The sequence below is a fragment of the Microtus ochrogaster genome, unplaced genomic scaffold, assembly GCF_000317375.1.
Source record: "Microtus ochrogaster isolate Prairie Vole_2 unplaced genomic scaffold, MicOch1.0 UNK2, whole genome shotgun sequence".
In the NCBI taxonomy this organism is placed as follows: Eukaryota; Metazoa; Chordata; class Mammalia; order Rodentia; family Cricetidae; genus Microtus; species Microtus ochrogaster.
In genome coordinates this window covers 9,893,350-9,905,927 of record NW_004949100.1, presented here as the reverse complement: position 1 = coordinate 9,905,927, position 12,578 = coordinate 9,893,350, and the positions used below count along the sequence as shown (strand labels likewise).

Here is a 12,578-nt window from a genome sequence, read left to right as displayed (position 1 = left end):
CTACTTTGCTGAAAGGGTTTATTGCTATAGAAGTGCCCTGGTGAATTATTTAGGGTTACTTATGTATAGGATCATATCAATTGCAAATAACTAGAATTTGACTTTTTCAATTTGTATCTTCTTGATCTCCTACAGTTGTCTTCTTTTCTCTAGCTAAGATTTCAAGTACTATACTGAATAGGTATGAAGAGAGTAGACCACATTTTATTGTTCCTGATTTTAGTGAAATTGATTTGATTTCACTAATTAATTTGATGTTGACTATGGGCTTGCTGTAAATTGCCTTTATTATATTGAGTTATGTCCCTTGTATCCCTAATTTCTCCAGACCCTTTATCTTGAAGGGGTTTTGGATTTTGTCAGAAGTCTGCATCTAATGAAATGACCATTCTTTTAGTTTGTTTATGTGGTAATTACATTTACTGATTGTTTTATGTTAAACCATCCCTGCTTCTCTGGGATAAAGCCTACTTGATCATGGTGGATGATCTTTTTGATGTGCTCTTGGGTTTGGTTTGCAAGTCTTTAATTGAGTATTTTTACATCAATGTTCATGAAAGAAATTGGTCGGTAATTCTGTTTTCTTGTTGGGTCTTCATGTGGTTTGGGTTTCAGGGTAACTGGCCTCATAAAATGATTTGATAGTGTTCCTTCTGTTTCTATTTTATGGAAAAATTTGGAAAATATTGGTGTTAACTAATTTTTGAAAGTCTGGTAGAATTCTTCACTAAAATCATTTGGTGCTAGGTGGCTTATTTTGGTTGGAAGACTTTTAATGACTTCTTCTATTTTGCTAGGGAGTATAGGTCTGTTTAAATTTTTTCCTTACCTTGATTTAACTTTGAAGTAATACCTATCCAGAAAATTATCCATTTCTTTTAGATTTTACGTTTTGGTGGAGTCTAAGTTTTTAAAGTACATCCTTATGATTTGGTGGATTTCCCTGGTATCTGTTGTTATATCCCCCTTTTGGTTTCTGCTTTTGTTAGTTTGTATATTCCCTCTGTCTTTTAGTTTGGATAAGAATTTTTCTGTCTAATTTTTTTTTCAAAGAGCAACTTTGTTTCATTGATTCTTTGTTTTGTTTTTGTTTTTTTTGTTTCTATTTTATTGATTTGAGCCCTCAGTTGATTATTTCTTGACCTCTACTCCTCTTGGGCATGCTTACTTCTTTTTGTTCTAGAGCATTCAGGTGTGCTATTTAGTTGCTAGCATGAGATTACCAGATTTTTTGGTAGATACTTACTGCTATGAACTTTCCTGTTAGCACTGCTTTCATTGTTTCCCATAAGTTTGGGTATGGTGTGTATTCATTTTCATTGAATTCTAGGAAATCTTTAATATTTTTAGTTCTGTCTTGACCCATTTTTCAATCGGTAGAGAGTTTTTCAGTTTTCATGAATTTGTAAGCCTCCTGTTGTTTCTTTTGTTGATATCTACTTTAATCTGTGGTGTCTGATAGGATGCAGGATGTTATTTCAGTTTTTTTTCCTCTGTTGAGACTTGCATTGTGTCCAAGTATGTGGTCAGTTTTGAAGAAAGTTTTATGAGGTGCAGAGAAGAAAGTCTGTTCTTTTGTATTGGGGAAAACTGTTCTGGAAACATCTGTTAGGTTCATTTTTTTTTTTTTTTTTTTGGTTTTTCGAGACAGGGTTTCTCTGTAGCTTTTGGAGTTCTGTCCTGGAACTCCCAGAGATCCACCTGCTTCTGTCTCCCGAGTGCTGGGATTAAAGGCATGCGCCACCACCGCCCGGCTCATTTTTTTTTTTTTTTGTAATGTCTTTTAGCTCCAGCATTTCTTTATTTAGATGTCCAGATGACTTTGTCTGTTGGGGAGAGTGAGGTATCGAAGTGGTCCCACTATCACTGTGTGATGGTCAGTATGTGATTCAAGCTGTAGTAGCGTTTCTTTTACAAACTTGGGTGCCCTTGTGTTTGAGTTGTAGGTGTTAAGAGTTGAAATGCTGTCTTGGTAGATTTTGTTGTTGTTGATGATGATGAGTATGTAGTGTCTTTCCCTATCTCTTCTGATTAGTTTTGGTTTGAAGTCTGTAGGCAGAGAAGTCTGCACTTGCTTTGCTGGCTACCCAGAGCCGAATAATCACACAGAAACTATATTAATTACAATACTGTTTGGCCTATTAGCTCAGGCTTATTATTAACTAACTCTTATATCTTAAATTAACCGCTTTTTATTAGTCTGTGTATTGCCATGAGGCTGTGGCTTACTTACCTGTAAAGGTTCCTTTGGCAACTACATGGTGTCTTCCTTGACTCTGCCTACTATCTCTCTATATCTCTGTTCAGATTTTTTTTTACCTGACTGTACTCTACTAATCCATTATTAGCTGAAACAGCTTTATTCATTAGCCAATGGTAATAAAATATATTCACAGCATACAGAGGAGAATCCTACATCAGAAGTCTATTTCATAAGATAATAAAATTGCTGCACTGGCTTGCTTTTTATGTTCATTTGCTTGGAATATCTTATTCCAATCCTTAATTCTGAGGTACTGTCTATACTATTGAAGTATGTTACTTATATGCATTAGAAGGATGGGTTCTGTTTTCCCATCCATTCTGTTAGTCTGTATCTTTTTGGGGGGAATTAAGATTGTGTATATTGATTAATATCAATGACCAATGATTGTTGATTCCTGTTATTTTGTTATTGTTGATAGTGGTGGTAGCGTGTGTGTGTGGTGTTTCTCTTCTTTTGATATTGCTGCTGTGAGACTATTTAATTCCTGCTTTTTCATGGATGTGGTTAGCCTCCTTAGTTTTTTTCTAGCACTGTCTGTAGGACTGGATTTATAGACAGATACTATTTGAATTTAACTTTGTCATGAAATATTTTTTCCATCTATGACAACTGAAAGATTTGCTGGGCGTAGTAGTCTGGGCTGGCATCTACAGTCCCTTACTGTCTGTAGTACATCTGTCTAGGCCCTTCTGGCTTTTAAAGTCTCCATTAAGAAGTCAGGTATAATTCCTATAGGTCTGCCTTTATACGTTACTTGGTTTTTGTTCCTCTGCAACTTTTAATATTCTTATTTTGTTCTATATGTTTAGTGTCTTGATTATTATGTGGCGAGGGGACTTTTCTTTCCTGGTCAATCTATTTGGTGTTCTGAAAGCTTCTTTCACCTCTAAAGGCATCTCCTTCTTTAGGTTAGGAACATTTTCTTCTGTGATTTTGTTGAAAATAATTTCTGGACCTTTGAGCTGGATTCTTCTTCTATTCTTGTCATTCTTAGGTTTGGCGTTTTCATAGTATCTCTGCTTTTCTAGATGTTTTGTGTCAGAAATTTTCTTTAGATTTAACACTTTCTTTGACCAACATATCCTTTTCTTCTATTGTAGCTGTTAATATCTAGGCACACCCTGGGACTGCGCCCTGTGTTATACCTGCCTACATAACAGACAGTATCCTGTCCCTTTAAGAGACAAGCTCCGCTCACTCTCTCCTTTTCTGCCATTCTTTCCTCCTCTCTTTCTATCTCTCTTCTGTCCCTCCCCTTAACCTCCTTTTAATACCCTCTTCTCAATAAACTCTATACCCAAACTCTGTTAGCATGGCATATTCTGTCACCTGCTGGCAGTCTTAACCCACCCTGGGACCCGCCAAGATCCCAACTCATGCTGTATCATAACAGTAACTTCAATGCCTGAGAGTCTGACTTCTTCCACCTGTTGTGTTCTGTAGGTGAAGCTTGCCTCTGTATTTCCTGTTAAATTTCTAAATTTTTTATTTCCAGAGCTCTCTTAGTATTTTCTTTATTGTTTCTATTTCCATTTTTAGGTCTTGAACAGTTTTGTCTCTTTTAACTGTTTGTGTTTCCTTGGCTTTCTTTGAGGGATTTATTAATTTTATTCTCCTGGATTTCTTTAAGGAATTTGTTAATTTTATCTTTAAGGACCTCTATTATCCTCATGTAGTTAGTTTTAAGGTCTTTTTCTTGTGCTTCTCCTGTGTTGGAATATTTAGGACCTGCTGTGGTATAATAGCTAGACTCTGGCCCTGTCTGTTACTGATTGTCCTTTTATGCTTACATCTGGTTTGGGGATGATAATAGGTCAAGGTGCTGATTTCTGAGTTTGGCTTTGTTGGGTGCGTGTGTTATGCCCAGTTTGTGGGGATCCCAAAAGACTACCAGAGAGACTGACTTACCAAAATGCACAAGCAAGGTTTATTAGGTGCACATAACAAGCTGGCAGGAGCCTCATCAGTGCAGCAGCAAGAGGAGGTATCCTGCCCTTCTAGAGGGCATTATTTAATGGCCAAACCCAATGGTTACATTAGCAGGGTGGGGTGTCCTGGTGAAAAGCAATGGGTGTGTGCTGGCAGGTGATCCTATCTACAATGGTTGGAATGCTAGGAATTTCCTTTGGATGGTCTGTTCCTGGGTGGGTGCCTTTGTAGTCTCAGTTCGTGGTCTTTCTTGCAACCAGGTATTGCCTTAAGTAAAACTACTGAGACTCAGGCCTCTATTGAGCTTGTCGTGACTGGGTCCTACAGTAGTATGTTTTGTTCCTTAGTTTGTGTTTCTTCACTTGAAGTGTGTTGACTGTGTTGCTGGCCTGCTCTGCTATTGTGTTGACAGGGAATGCCTACTGGTGTTGCAGGCTGGGATGAGTTGGGATAAGGGAGATTTGGGAGAAAGTCTTTGTGATTTCCTGGGGAGAGGAAAGGGAGATGGCAGTGGGTTTCCCACTACACTTGAGGATGAGATTGGATCTGAGGGAATGGGGAGAAAAGAGGTCTTTTGTTAGCCCGCCTTGTTTTCTGACAGCTGTGGCCTGTTGGTTAGAAGGGAGTGCCTGCTACAGTTGGGGGTTGGGATAAAGTAACTAAGTGGGAGTGGGGAGGTTAGAATGTGATAGACTGTGGGATCCACAGGAGATGTGGGCAAGGGAAAGGAAGGTTGTACCTGGTTCTGTTGTAGTGCTTGGGACAAGACTGGGGAGTTGGATTTGGAGGGGTGGAGAGATAAGTGAGTTAGCTTATCTGTTTTTTTATACCTGAAGATGAGACTTCTTTTTTTTTAAAATTAAGCTTTAGAAGACTTGCTTTTTTTTTAAATTAAGCTTTAGAAGAACAAGTATTTTATTAACCCGGTAGATTAGTATATTCTTTATATGGTTAATATATGTTGTTCCCTAAAAGTGTTGGTCTACATTAAAGTTGTAGAAATTATATTTTTTAGAGTTTATCCAAAGATTTACGGTTTTATCTGATACCTTTAAACATATTATCTGTTTCTAGTTAATTTTTAAGTGTTAACCTTCATTTTTCTCATTATTATCTAATTGATCTGCCTTCACTTGTTAAAATGGTTTTATTTATTTAGTTTTCCCATTGAGTTATCTTGTAAAAGAGCCAGTTAACCATATTTATTTTGGGTATAATTTTGGAATCTGTTTTGTTTAGTTGATCTACATGTGTGTCTTTCTGTCAATACCATATCTAGCTTTATTTTCTAAGTCTTAAATTGAGTAGTAGTATGTTTTCTAAGATTTTGTCTTTTTGCCGGGCGGTGGTGGCGCACGCCTTTAATCCCAGCACTCGGGAGGTAGAGGCAGGCGGATCTCTGTGAGTTTGAGACCAGCCTGGTCTACAAGAGCTAGTTCCAAAGCCACAGAGAAACCCTGTCTCGAAAAACTAAAAAAAAAAAAAAAAAAAAGATTTTGTCTTTTTTCTAAAATTTCTGTAGCTATTTCCAGATGTTAAATACCACACCCCCAACCTCAAAGAGACTTGATCCCCAGGTTGACACTCTTAGACAGTGGTAGAACTTTTGAGAAGTGAATATTACTGAGAAGTCCTTAGACCCCTGGAGATCTGCCCATTCAAGTGTATTATGGGGCCTTGGCTTCATTATCTTTATCTTTTTGGCTTCCCAATCATGGGTGAAGCTGCCATGCACTGCCATGGTACACAGCCTTGCCACTGGTCCAAAAGCAAGACGAGTAAATGCTCATAGATGAGAACTTGACAACTATGAATCAAAGTAAACCCCTTCCATTCATAAGTTGATTATGTGGTAGTTTGGCTAAAACAGCTGCTTTTTGTCCTTTATATTTCTGCGTAACTATTATGGTGATCCTTGTTAATTTCTTTTATTAAAAATCTTAATAATTTTATTGGTGTTACATTGAGTCTATAGGCTTGGTGAGATTTGTTATTTTAATAATGTACGATTCTTCAATCATGTTACCATGACTAGGATACAGAACAGTTCCATCCTAGGAGTCCCTTTTGCTGTTCATTATAGATGTACGTGTCACCATCTTCTTGGCTTCTGACAGCTACAGATCTGTTCTTGGTTGCAGTCTTACTATTTCAAGAATATTACTTTAATGTGCTAGTATATAAACTTACAGAATTGAGTTTTTTTTTTTAAAAATTGATGTAATTTCTTTGAGTTCATCCAACTTGTCACACATATTAATACTTCATTTCTCTGCCGGGCGGTGGTTACGCACTCCTTTAATCTCAGCACTCAGGAGGCAGAGGCAGGCGGATCTCTGGGAGTTCGAGGCCAGCCTGGTCTACAAGAGCTAGTTCCAGGAAGGCACCAAAGCTACAGAGAAACCCTGTCTCGAAAAAACCAAAAAAAAAACTTCATTTTTTCTATTGCTGATTAGTCATATTCCATTCAGGAAAAAGACATCTGGGTTATTTTTAGTTTGGAGCTAATTTTGAATAAATCTATGAAAATTAACTTGCTGGTTTCTGTGTGAACATAAGTTTTTTGTTTGTTTTTATTCTTGTTTGCTGACAAATGAAATGACTGGATTACTTTATGGGTACATGTTTAGTTTTGTAAGAGATGCATTTTTTTTCCAGAGTGGCCATATCATTATTATTTACTGACTAGCATTGTAATTGCATGTGTCTTTTCCCACTTTTCAAGGTTGATGCTATTGGTAATTTTAGAGATTCTTTTATTTTTATTTAAATAACATTTGCTTTTTTCATTTATTTTATATACCAATCAGTTTCTCCCTTCCTCTTCTTCTGTGCCTTTGAGTTGGATTTCTTCTTCTTCTAGACATATTCTTAGGTTTGGTCTTTTCATGGTGTCCCAGATTTCTTAGATGTTTTGTGTTAAGAATTTATTGAATTTACCATTTTTTTTAATGATGGATCTATTTCTTCTATCATATCCTCAACATGTGAGATTCTCTTACCTCTGTTGGTTATGCTTGCATCTGTAGTTCCTATTTGCTTACTCAGATTTTCCATTTCCAGAATTCCCTTGGTTTTTGATTTCTTTATTACCTCAATTTCAATTTTCAGGTTTTGAACTGTTTCCTTCACCTGTTTGATTGTTTTTCTTGACTTTCTTTAAGGGATTTATTGATTTCTTCCAATTTTTTGTTTGTCTTTTTCTCGATTTCTTTAAAGGAGTTTCTCATTTTCTCTTTAAAGACCTATCATCTTCATAAAGCTATCTTAAAGGTCGTTACCTTCTGCTTCATTTGCATTGGGATGTTCAGTTCTCTTGCTGTTGATGAGCCACTAGGTTATGGTGGTTGCCATATTGGTCTTGATGTTGTTGAATATATTTTTTACACTGTTGTCTACCCATCTTTTCTTCTAATTGGTGCAGGTGGTGCTTGTGTCTCTAGGTACTGCTGCTCTTGCGGGGGATGTTTGGCCATGGGGAGGGTGAAGGGTTTAGTGGGTTTGGGTGACAGAGTGAGTCTGTAGGTTACAGTGTCCAAGGGTTGGAAACAGTGGTGGAGCAGCCAGCCAGCAGGACTCTTACCTGCTAGCTGGCTCGATTTTAGAGATTCTGATAGCTTGTACTATATCTCATTTTCATTTACTTCTTGCCTAAGGTCTAATGACATTGATGCTGTGTTTATTTATTTATAAACTTCTTTTGTGTCTTCAGTGTTATATCTATTCATCTCCATTCAGGATATACTTATTGAACTCTCTTTTGTTTTATTGTTGAGTTTTGAGAATACTGTATACATTCTGATACTTACTAGTCTTTTGTAAATAGACTTTTGTAAATAAAGATGTTTTTCTCATCAGAAACTTCAGGTATATTCTTTTTAAAATGGCATTAATTTTGTTTATTTTATTATTTTGTGTGGATTACTGTTTGCCTGCAGGTATGTATGTGGGTGCTGGAAATCAAACCCAGGTCCTCTACAAAAGCAGGAAGTGCTCTTAATCACTGAGCCAACTTACTGACCAGCCCCCAACAGTACTTTTGTTCATTCTTCATGTATGGATGTTGCTTATTTTATACTTTGTATTCTGTTATTTTGTTACACCTGACTATTATTTCTAGGAGATATTTTTTGAAAATTGTCTACATGGCTCAGGAAATAAAGACATTTCTTTTTTCCTTAGCCATTTTTATCAGGTTATTGCATTAGGAAATAACAACACTGACTTGAATTCCCAAGAGTGTTTGCTGTGTTTACAATCTTGGGAGCAAGGCAATTAGTCTGTTTCCCTATCTGTTAGAGTATGTCATAGTTACCCTTTGTCTAGTTGAGAATATACCTTTTCCATTACTACTTTGCTGTGTCTTTTTAAAAAAAAATGTATATAGGTATTGAGCTTTTGTCAATTTTTTTTATCATTTTTATTTATTGTATCTTAAGTTTACTACTTTATTCCATTTTGTTCTTTTGGAGAACTACACTGCATTTCTATCATATCAACATTGTTTCTGGGTTAAATACCAGTCATGTATTACTTTCAATATATTGTTAATATAATTGTTTGATTTTTAATAGTTCGAAAATGACCTTCCCAAGTTACATACTGATTTAACTTTAACATATTTCATGTTTAGAGAGATATTATCTTTTTCCCTTTCCCAATTCTTTGTTTGATTTTTGGTTTTTTGGTTTTTCAAGACAGGGTTTCTCTGTAGCCTTGGAACCTGTCTTGGAACTAGCTCTTGTAGACCAGTATGGCCTCGAACTCACAGAGATCTGCCTGCCTCTGCCTCCCGAGCGCTGGGATTGAACGTGTGTGCCACCACTACCTGTCATTCCAATTCTTTATAGAAGAAGGAAGTCATTTTCAGACTACATATTTTGATACTTTAAATATAATTATTTTTATTTAAGAAAATTTGTTTTATTTATGCAGGATATGAAAGTCAGTTTAATCTGTCTATACATTTTTATTTATAATGAAATGATATCTGAAAAAAATTTTGAGCAGAAATGTTCTCTTTTATATTTCAGTCTGAAAACTTGGAGAATACAGTAATTATACCAGATATCAAACTTCATAGCAATCCCTCTGCCTTCAATATTTACTGTAATGTACGGCATTGCGTTTTGGAATGGCAGAAAAAGGAAACATCATTGGCAGCTGCATCCAAGAACTCTGTACAGAGTGGAGAATCAGACAGTGATGAGGAAGAGGAATCCAAAGAGCCCCCTATCAAGCTGCCAAAGGTAAGCACTGAATTTGATTTAGATCCATTACATACAAGTGTTCTGGTTATTATACATTTACATACGTTCCTGAGATCCCTTGCTTTTTCTAAAATTGTATTTCTAAAAATAACATGGCTTATGGATAAAAATAGGATTGAGGTAGACCAGGAAAGCTCTGTGGGACTTGTAAACTAGCTCACAAAGTTGGTCACTGGTGACTCAGTGAGATGTCCACGGTAAGCACTCAGTGAGGTCAGTGTGTTGTGGCTTGCTAAGGGCTGTTTAGTGTACAAAAGCAGTAAGTAGCATGGATATACTTGTGTGGAGCATGGAACAGTGGCAGATGGAAGAGGAACACTGAGCTGGTGACCTCCCAATTTGATGAGCATAAAAGGAAGGTACAATCTATTGCAAACCAAGAGCTAGAGGTGTACCCCATTGAGAGCAAGCCCTAGAAACGGGTATATATTTAAGTTTTTCTTGAAATAGAACTGGAAAGTTTCCTTAGCAGCAGCTAAGTTCAAAGCTTTCTTTTCTTAAGTCTGTTTAATCTTGTAACTGTACTTTTGCTATTCTGCTCACCTGACCTAGGGGAAAAATCAGATGAGAAACAGTTCAGTCCATACTGTTCTGTTGTTGTTTCCTATTACCAGAAACATATAGACTATTTCATAGTTTAGCTGAACAAACTATTTGTAATGTACTTTGTACTAAGTATTGGTTTACTTCATGACTAATTTTATCACACATGATGTATGTGTGTGTGTTTATATTCAGTATAAAAGATACAGTCTTTCTTTTCTTCCATCCTTCTCTCCCTCTCTTTTGTTTTTGTTTTCTTCTTTTATAATGATGAGGATCAAATCCAGTCTCTTGTAATCTAACACCATTGCTGTCCATGAATCACGTCATCAGCCTCGGAGTTACGATAGTGTTCCTAACAAAGGGGGAAAATTCAAACATTTTAACATGATACCTCAGTGTGTGATTCATGTGTATTGCTTTCTTATAAAGTAACTTAAAAGTGATTATTTTATCAAAAATTATCCATACACTATTAAATTTGTGCTTTAAAACTGTCCTGAAAACTTATTTACATCCCCACACCAGTACATAAGGTATCTTTTTAACTAGTTTTTGCATGGAATGCCTTACGAGAACTATCAGGAAAGGTGGAGCTTGTGTCTCGGGCTGGCATGGTTTGTGGTGACTTTTCCTAAGTATGCATTGTTCTTGACTGTGCTGTTGGGTTCATCACCCCCTAGTCAGCAGATGACTTGCTTTCTGTTTCATATGAGTGAGGGCTCTGTGACCTTCCTTACTTCTTGACCAGCCTTCTTAGAATGTCTTTGTGTCTTTCTTTTTTCCTTTTCCCTGGTGTCTTAACTGTAACTGCTGTCCCAGCATCTTCTTATAACCGAAAATGAATATACATTATCTTTTCCCTCATGAAGGCGTAGACCATGGTCTCTTAATTGTGATTTCTTCTGCTTAGTTAGGGAGGCTTTATAAAAAAAAGTAGGATAACCCCCAGAGACTTTGTGTTGTATACTTTTTGTAAGAGTGATATGCTATTGGGGGAAGATCATGGTTACCTCGATGCAGTGTGGTGATTAAATTCAATATTGGGAGTGAAATCAAAAGTTTAGAGAAATCTTTCATATAAGAATACAGATGTTGAATAATATACCAACAGCTAGATTAGAAAATGTTACACAATTAGGAAAAATATATTATTAGGCTGTTTTAAAACATTAGAATAAGTGAGCAATGGAGAAAGACTCAGACATTTTGTACATTTTCATAGCATAATTAACAGGGTTTAAAGGAAATCTTTAAAAAAATCCTGAAGTAATAAATCCACCATATATACTTGTTTTCAGCTGGGCAGTGGTGGCGCACCCTTTTAATCCCAGCACTCGGGAGGCAGAGGCAGGCGGATCTCTGTGAGTTCGAGACCAGCCTGGTCTACAAGAGCTAGTTCCAGGACAGGCTCCAAAACCACAGAGAAACCCTGTCTCGAAAAACAAAACAAAACCAATCCAAAAAAAAAAAAACCCATATATACTTGTTTTCTGGAAACAGGGAATAATGATTAAAAACCACAGTTATTAAGCCAAATTAATTAAGCTGAAACACTATTAAAATTGCTAGCTAATTAATACTAGGTAACTGGGCATCTCTGCTTTATTATTTATGAATTGAGAGTATTATGTACCTCATAGGGTTGCAGTTAGGATTAAGTGAGTTAATGATGTTGAGTGTTTAAGAGAACAGTACCCAGTATATATCAAGTCTTCAGTAAATGAGAACTGTAGTTAGAAGTGTCACGTTTGGGCCAAACTTCCCTATGTATTCTGTAATTTAGCAATAAATACTTCAGATTGCAAGGAAGTAGAACTTCCAGAAACTCAATGTGATCCTATAATGAAAGAGATGTGAAGACAGAGGAAGCAGTGGTTAGATGCCTATTTGTGGTAACCACAGTGCCTCACGGGCGATGCCATGAGTGGGGAGTGAGCATTTCAGGTGATAAGTCTTGGCAGCCTTTGGCATCACCTTGGGACAGACACAATGGAAGACTGGGGCCTGCATGATGAGGATTGAAGGCAGATTTTCTTTCTCCCCCTTTCTTCCTAGATGTTGTGTTCCTCCTGTTATGAGGCTTGAGGCTTTCTCTTCTCATCTGAGATCTCTTTCTCTCCTACTAACTATTTCTTTCATCTGTTTATGGCAGGTTTTTTATTATTAAGCAGTCTTACAATCAGTTGTAATGCTTACATACTTGAAAAAACTCAAACAGAAATGAGATACATATTTATGTCATTACAAAGCAAAGTACATTGTCTGCCTTTTCTGATTGTTTCTATAAAGCAAATAGTAGTAGTATTTACAAATGATAAAAATAACAAACTTAAAAGGGAAGAAGTGGAAGAGGCGGCATGAGAGGGAGAAGAGGTGGAGAGGGAGAAAAAGAAGAATTTGCTTATCGGGTTATGGATGTCTACACTGCTATTCTGTGTCACATAATGAGCCAGTGGCTCACTATGAACAGTCTTCCTGCTTTTCACACCCAGAGGGAAAGCGTTCTTTCAACTTTTCAAGGATAATTTGTTCATTCAAACTGTGTTCTTGAGCCGGGTGATGGTGGC

At 36.7% G+C, this 12,578-nt stretch overlaps 1 protein-coding gene across 16 annotated transcripts in view; it reads left to right on the top strand.

Annotated features, from left to right (window-relative positions):
- The window catches only part of Mycbp2 (MYC binding protein 2, E3 ubiquitin protein ligase), a 231,364-nt gene that overhangs the window by 26,811 nt on the left and 191,975 nt on the right, over window positions 1–12,578 (top strand). For all 16 annotated transcript variants that reach the window (XM_026788400.1, XM_026788403.1, XM_026788402.1 and 13 more), the window contains exon 3: window positions 9,229–9,444. In XM_026788400.1, coding sequence (XP_026644201.1) covers window positions 9,229–9,444 — 216 coding nt within the window. The remainder of the gene's footprint in view (window positions 1–9,228; window positions 9,445–12,578) is intronic.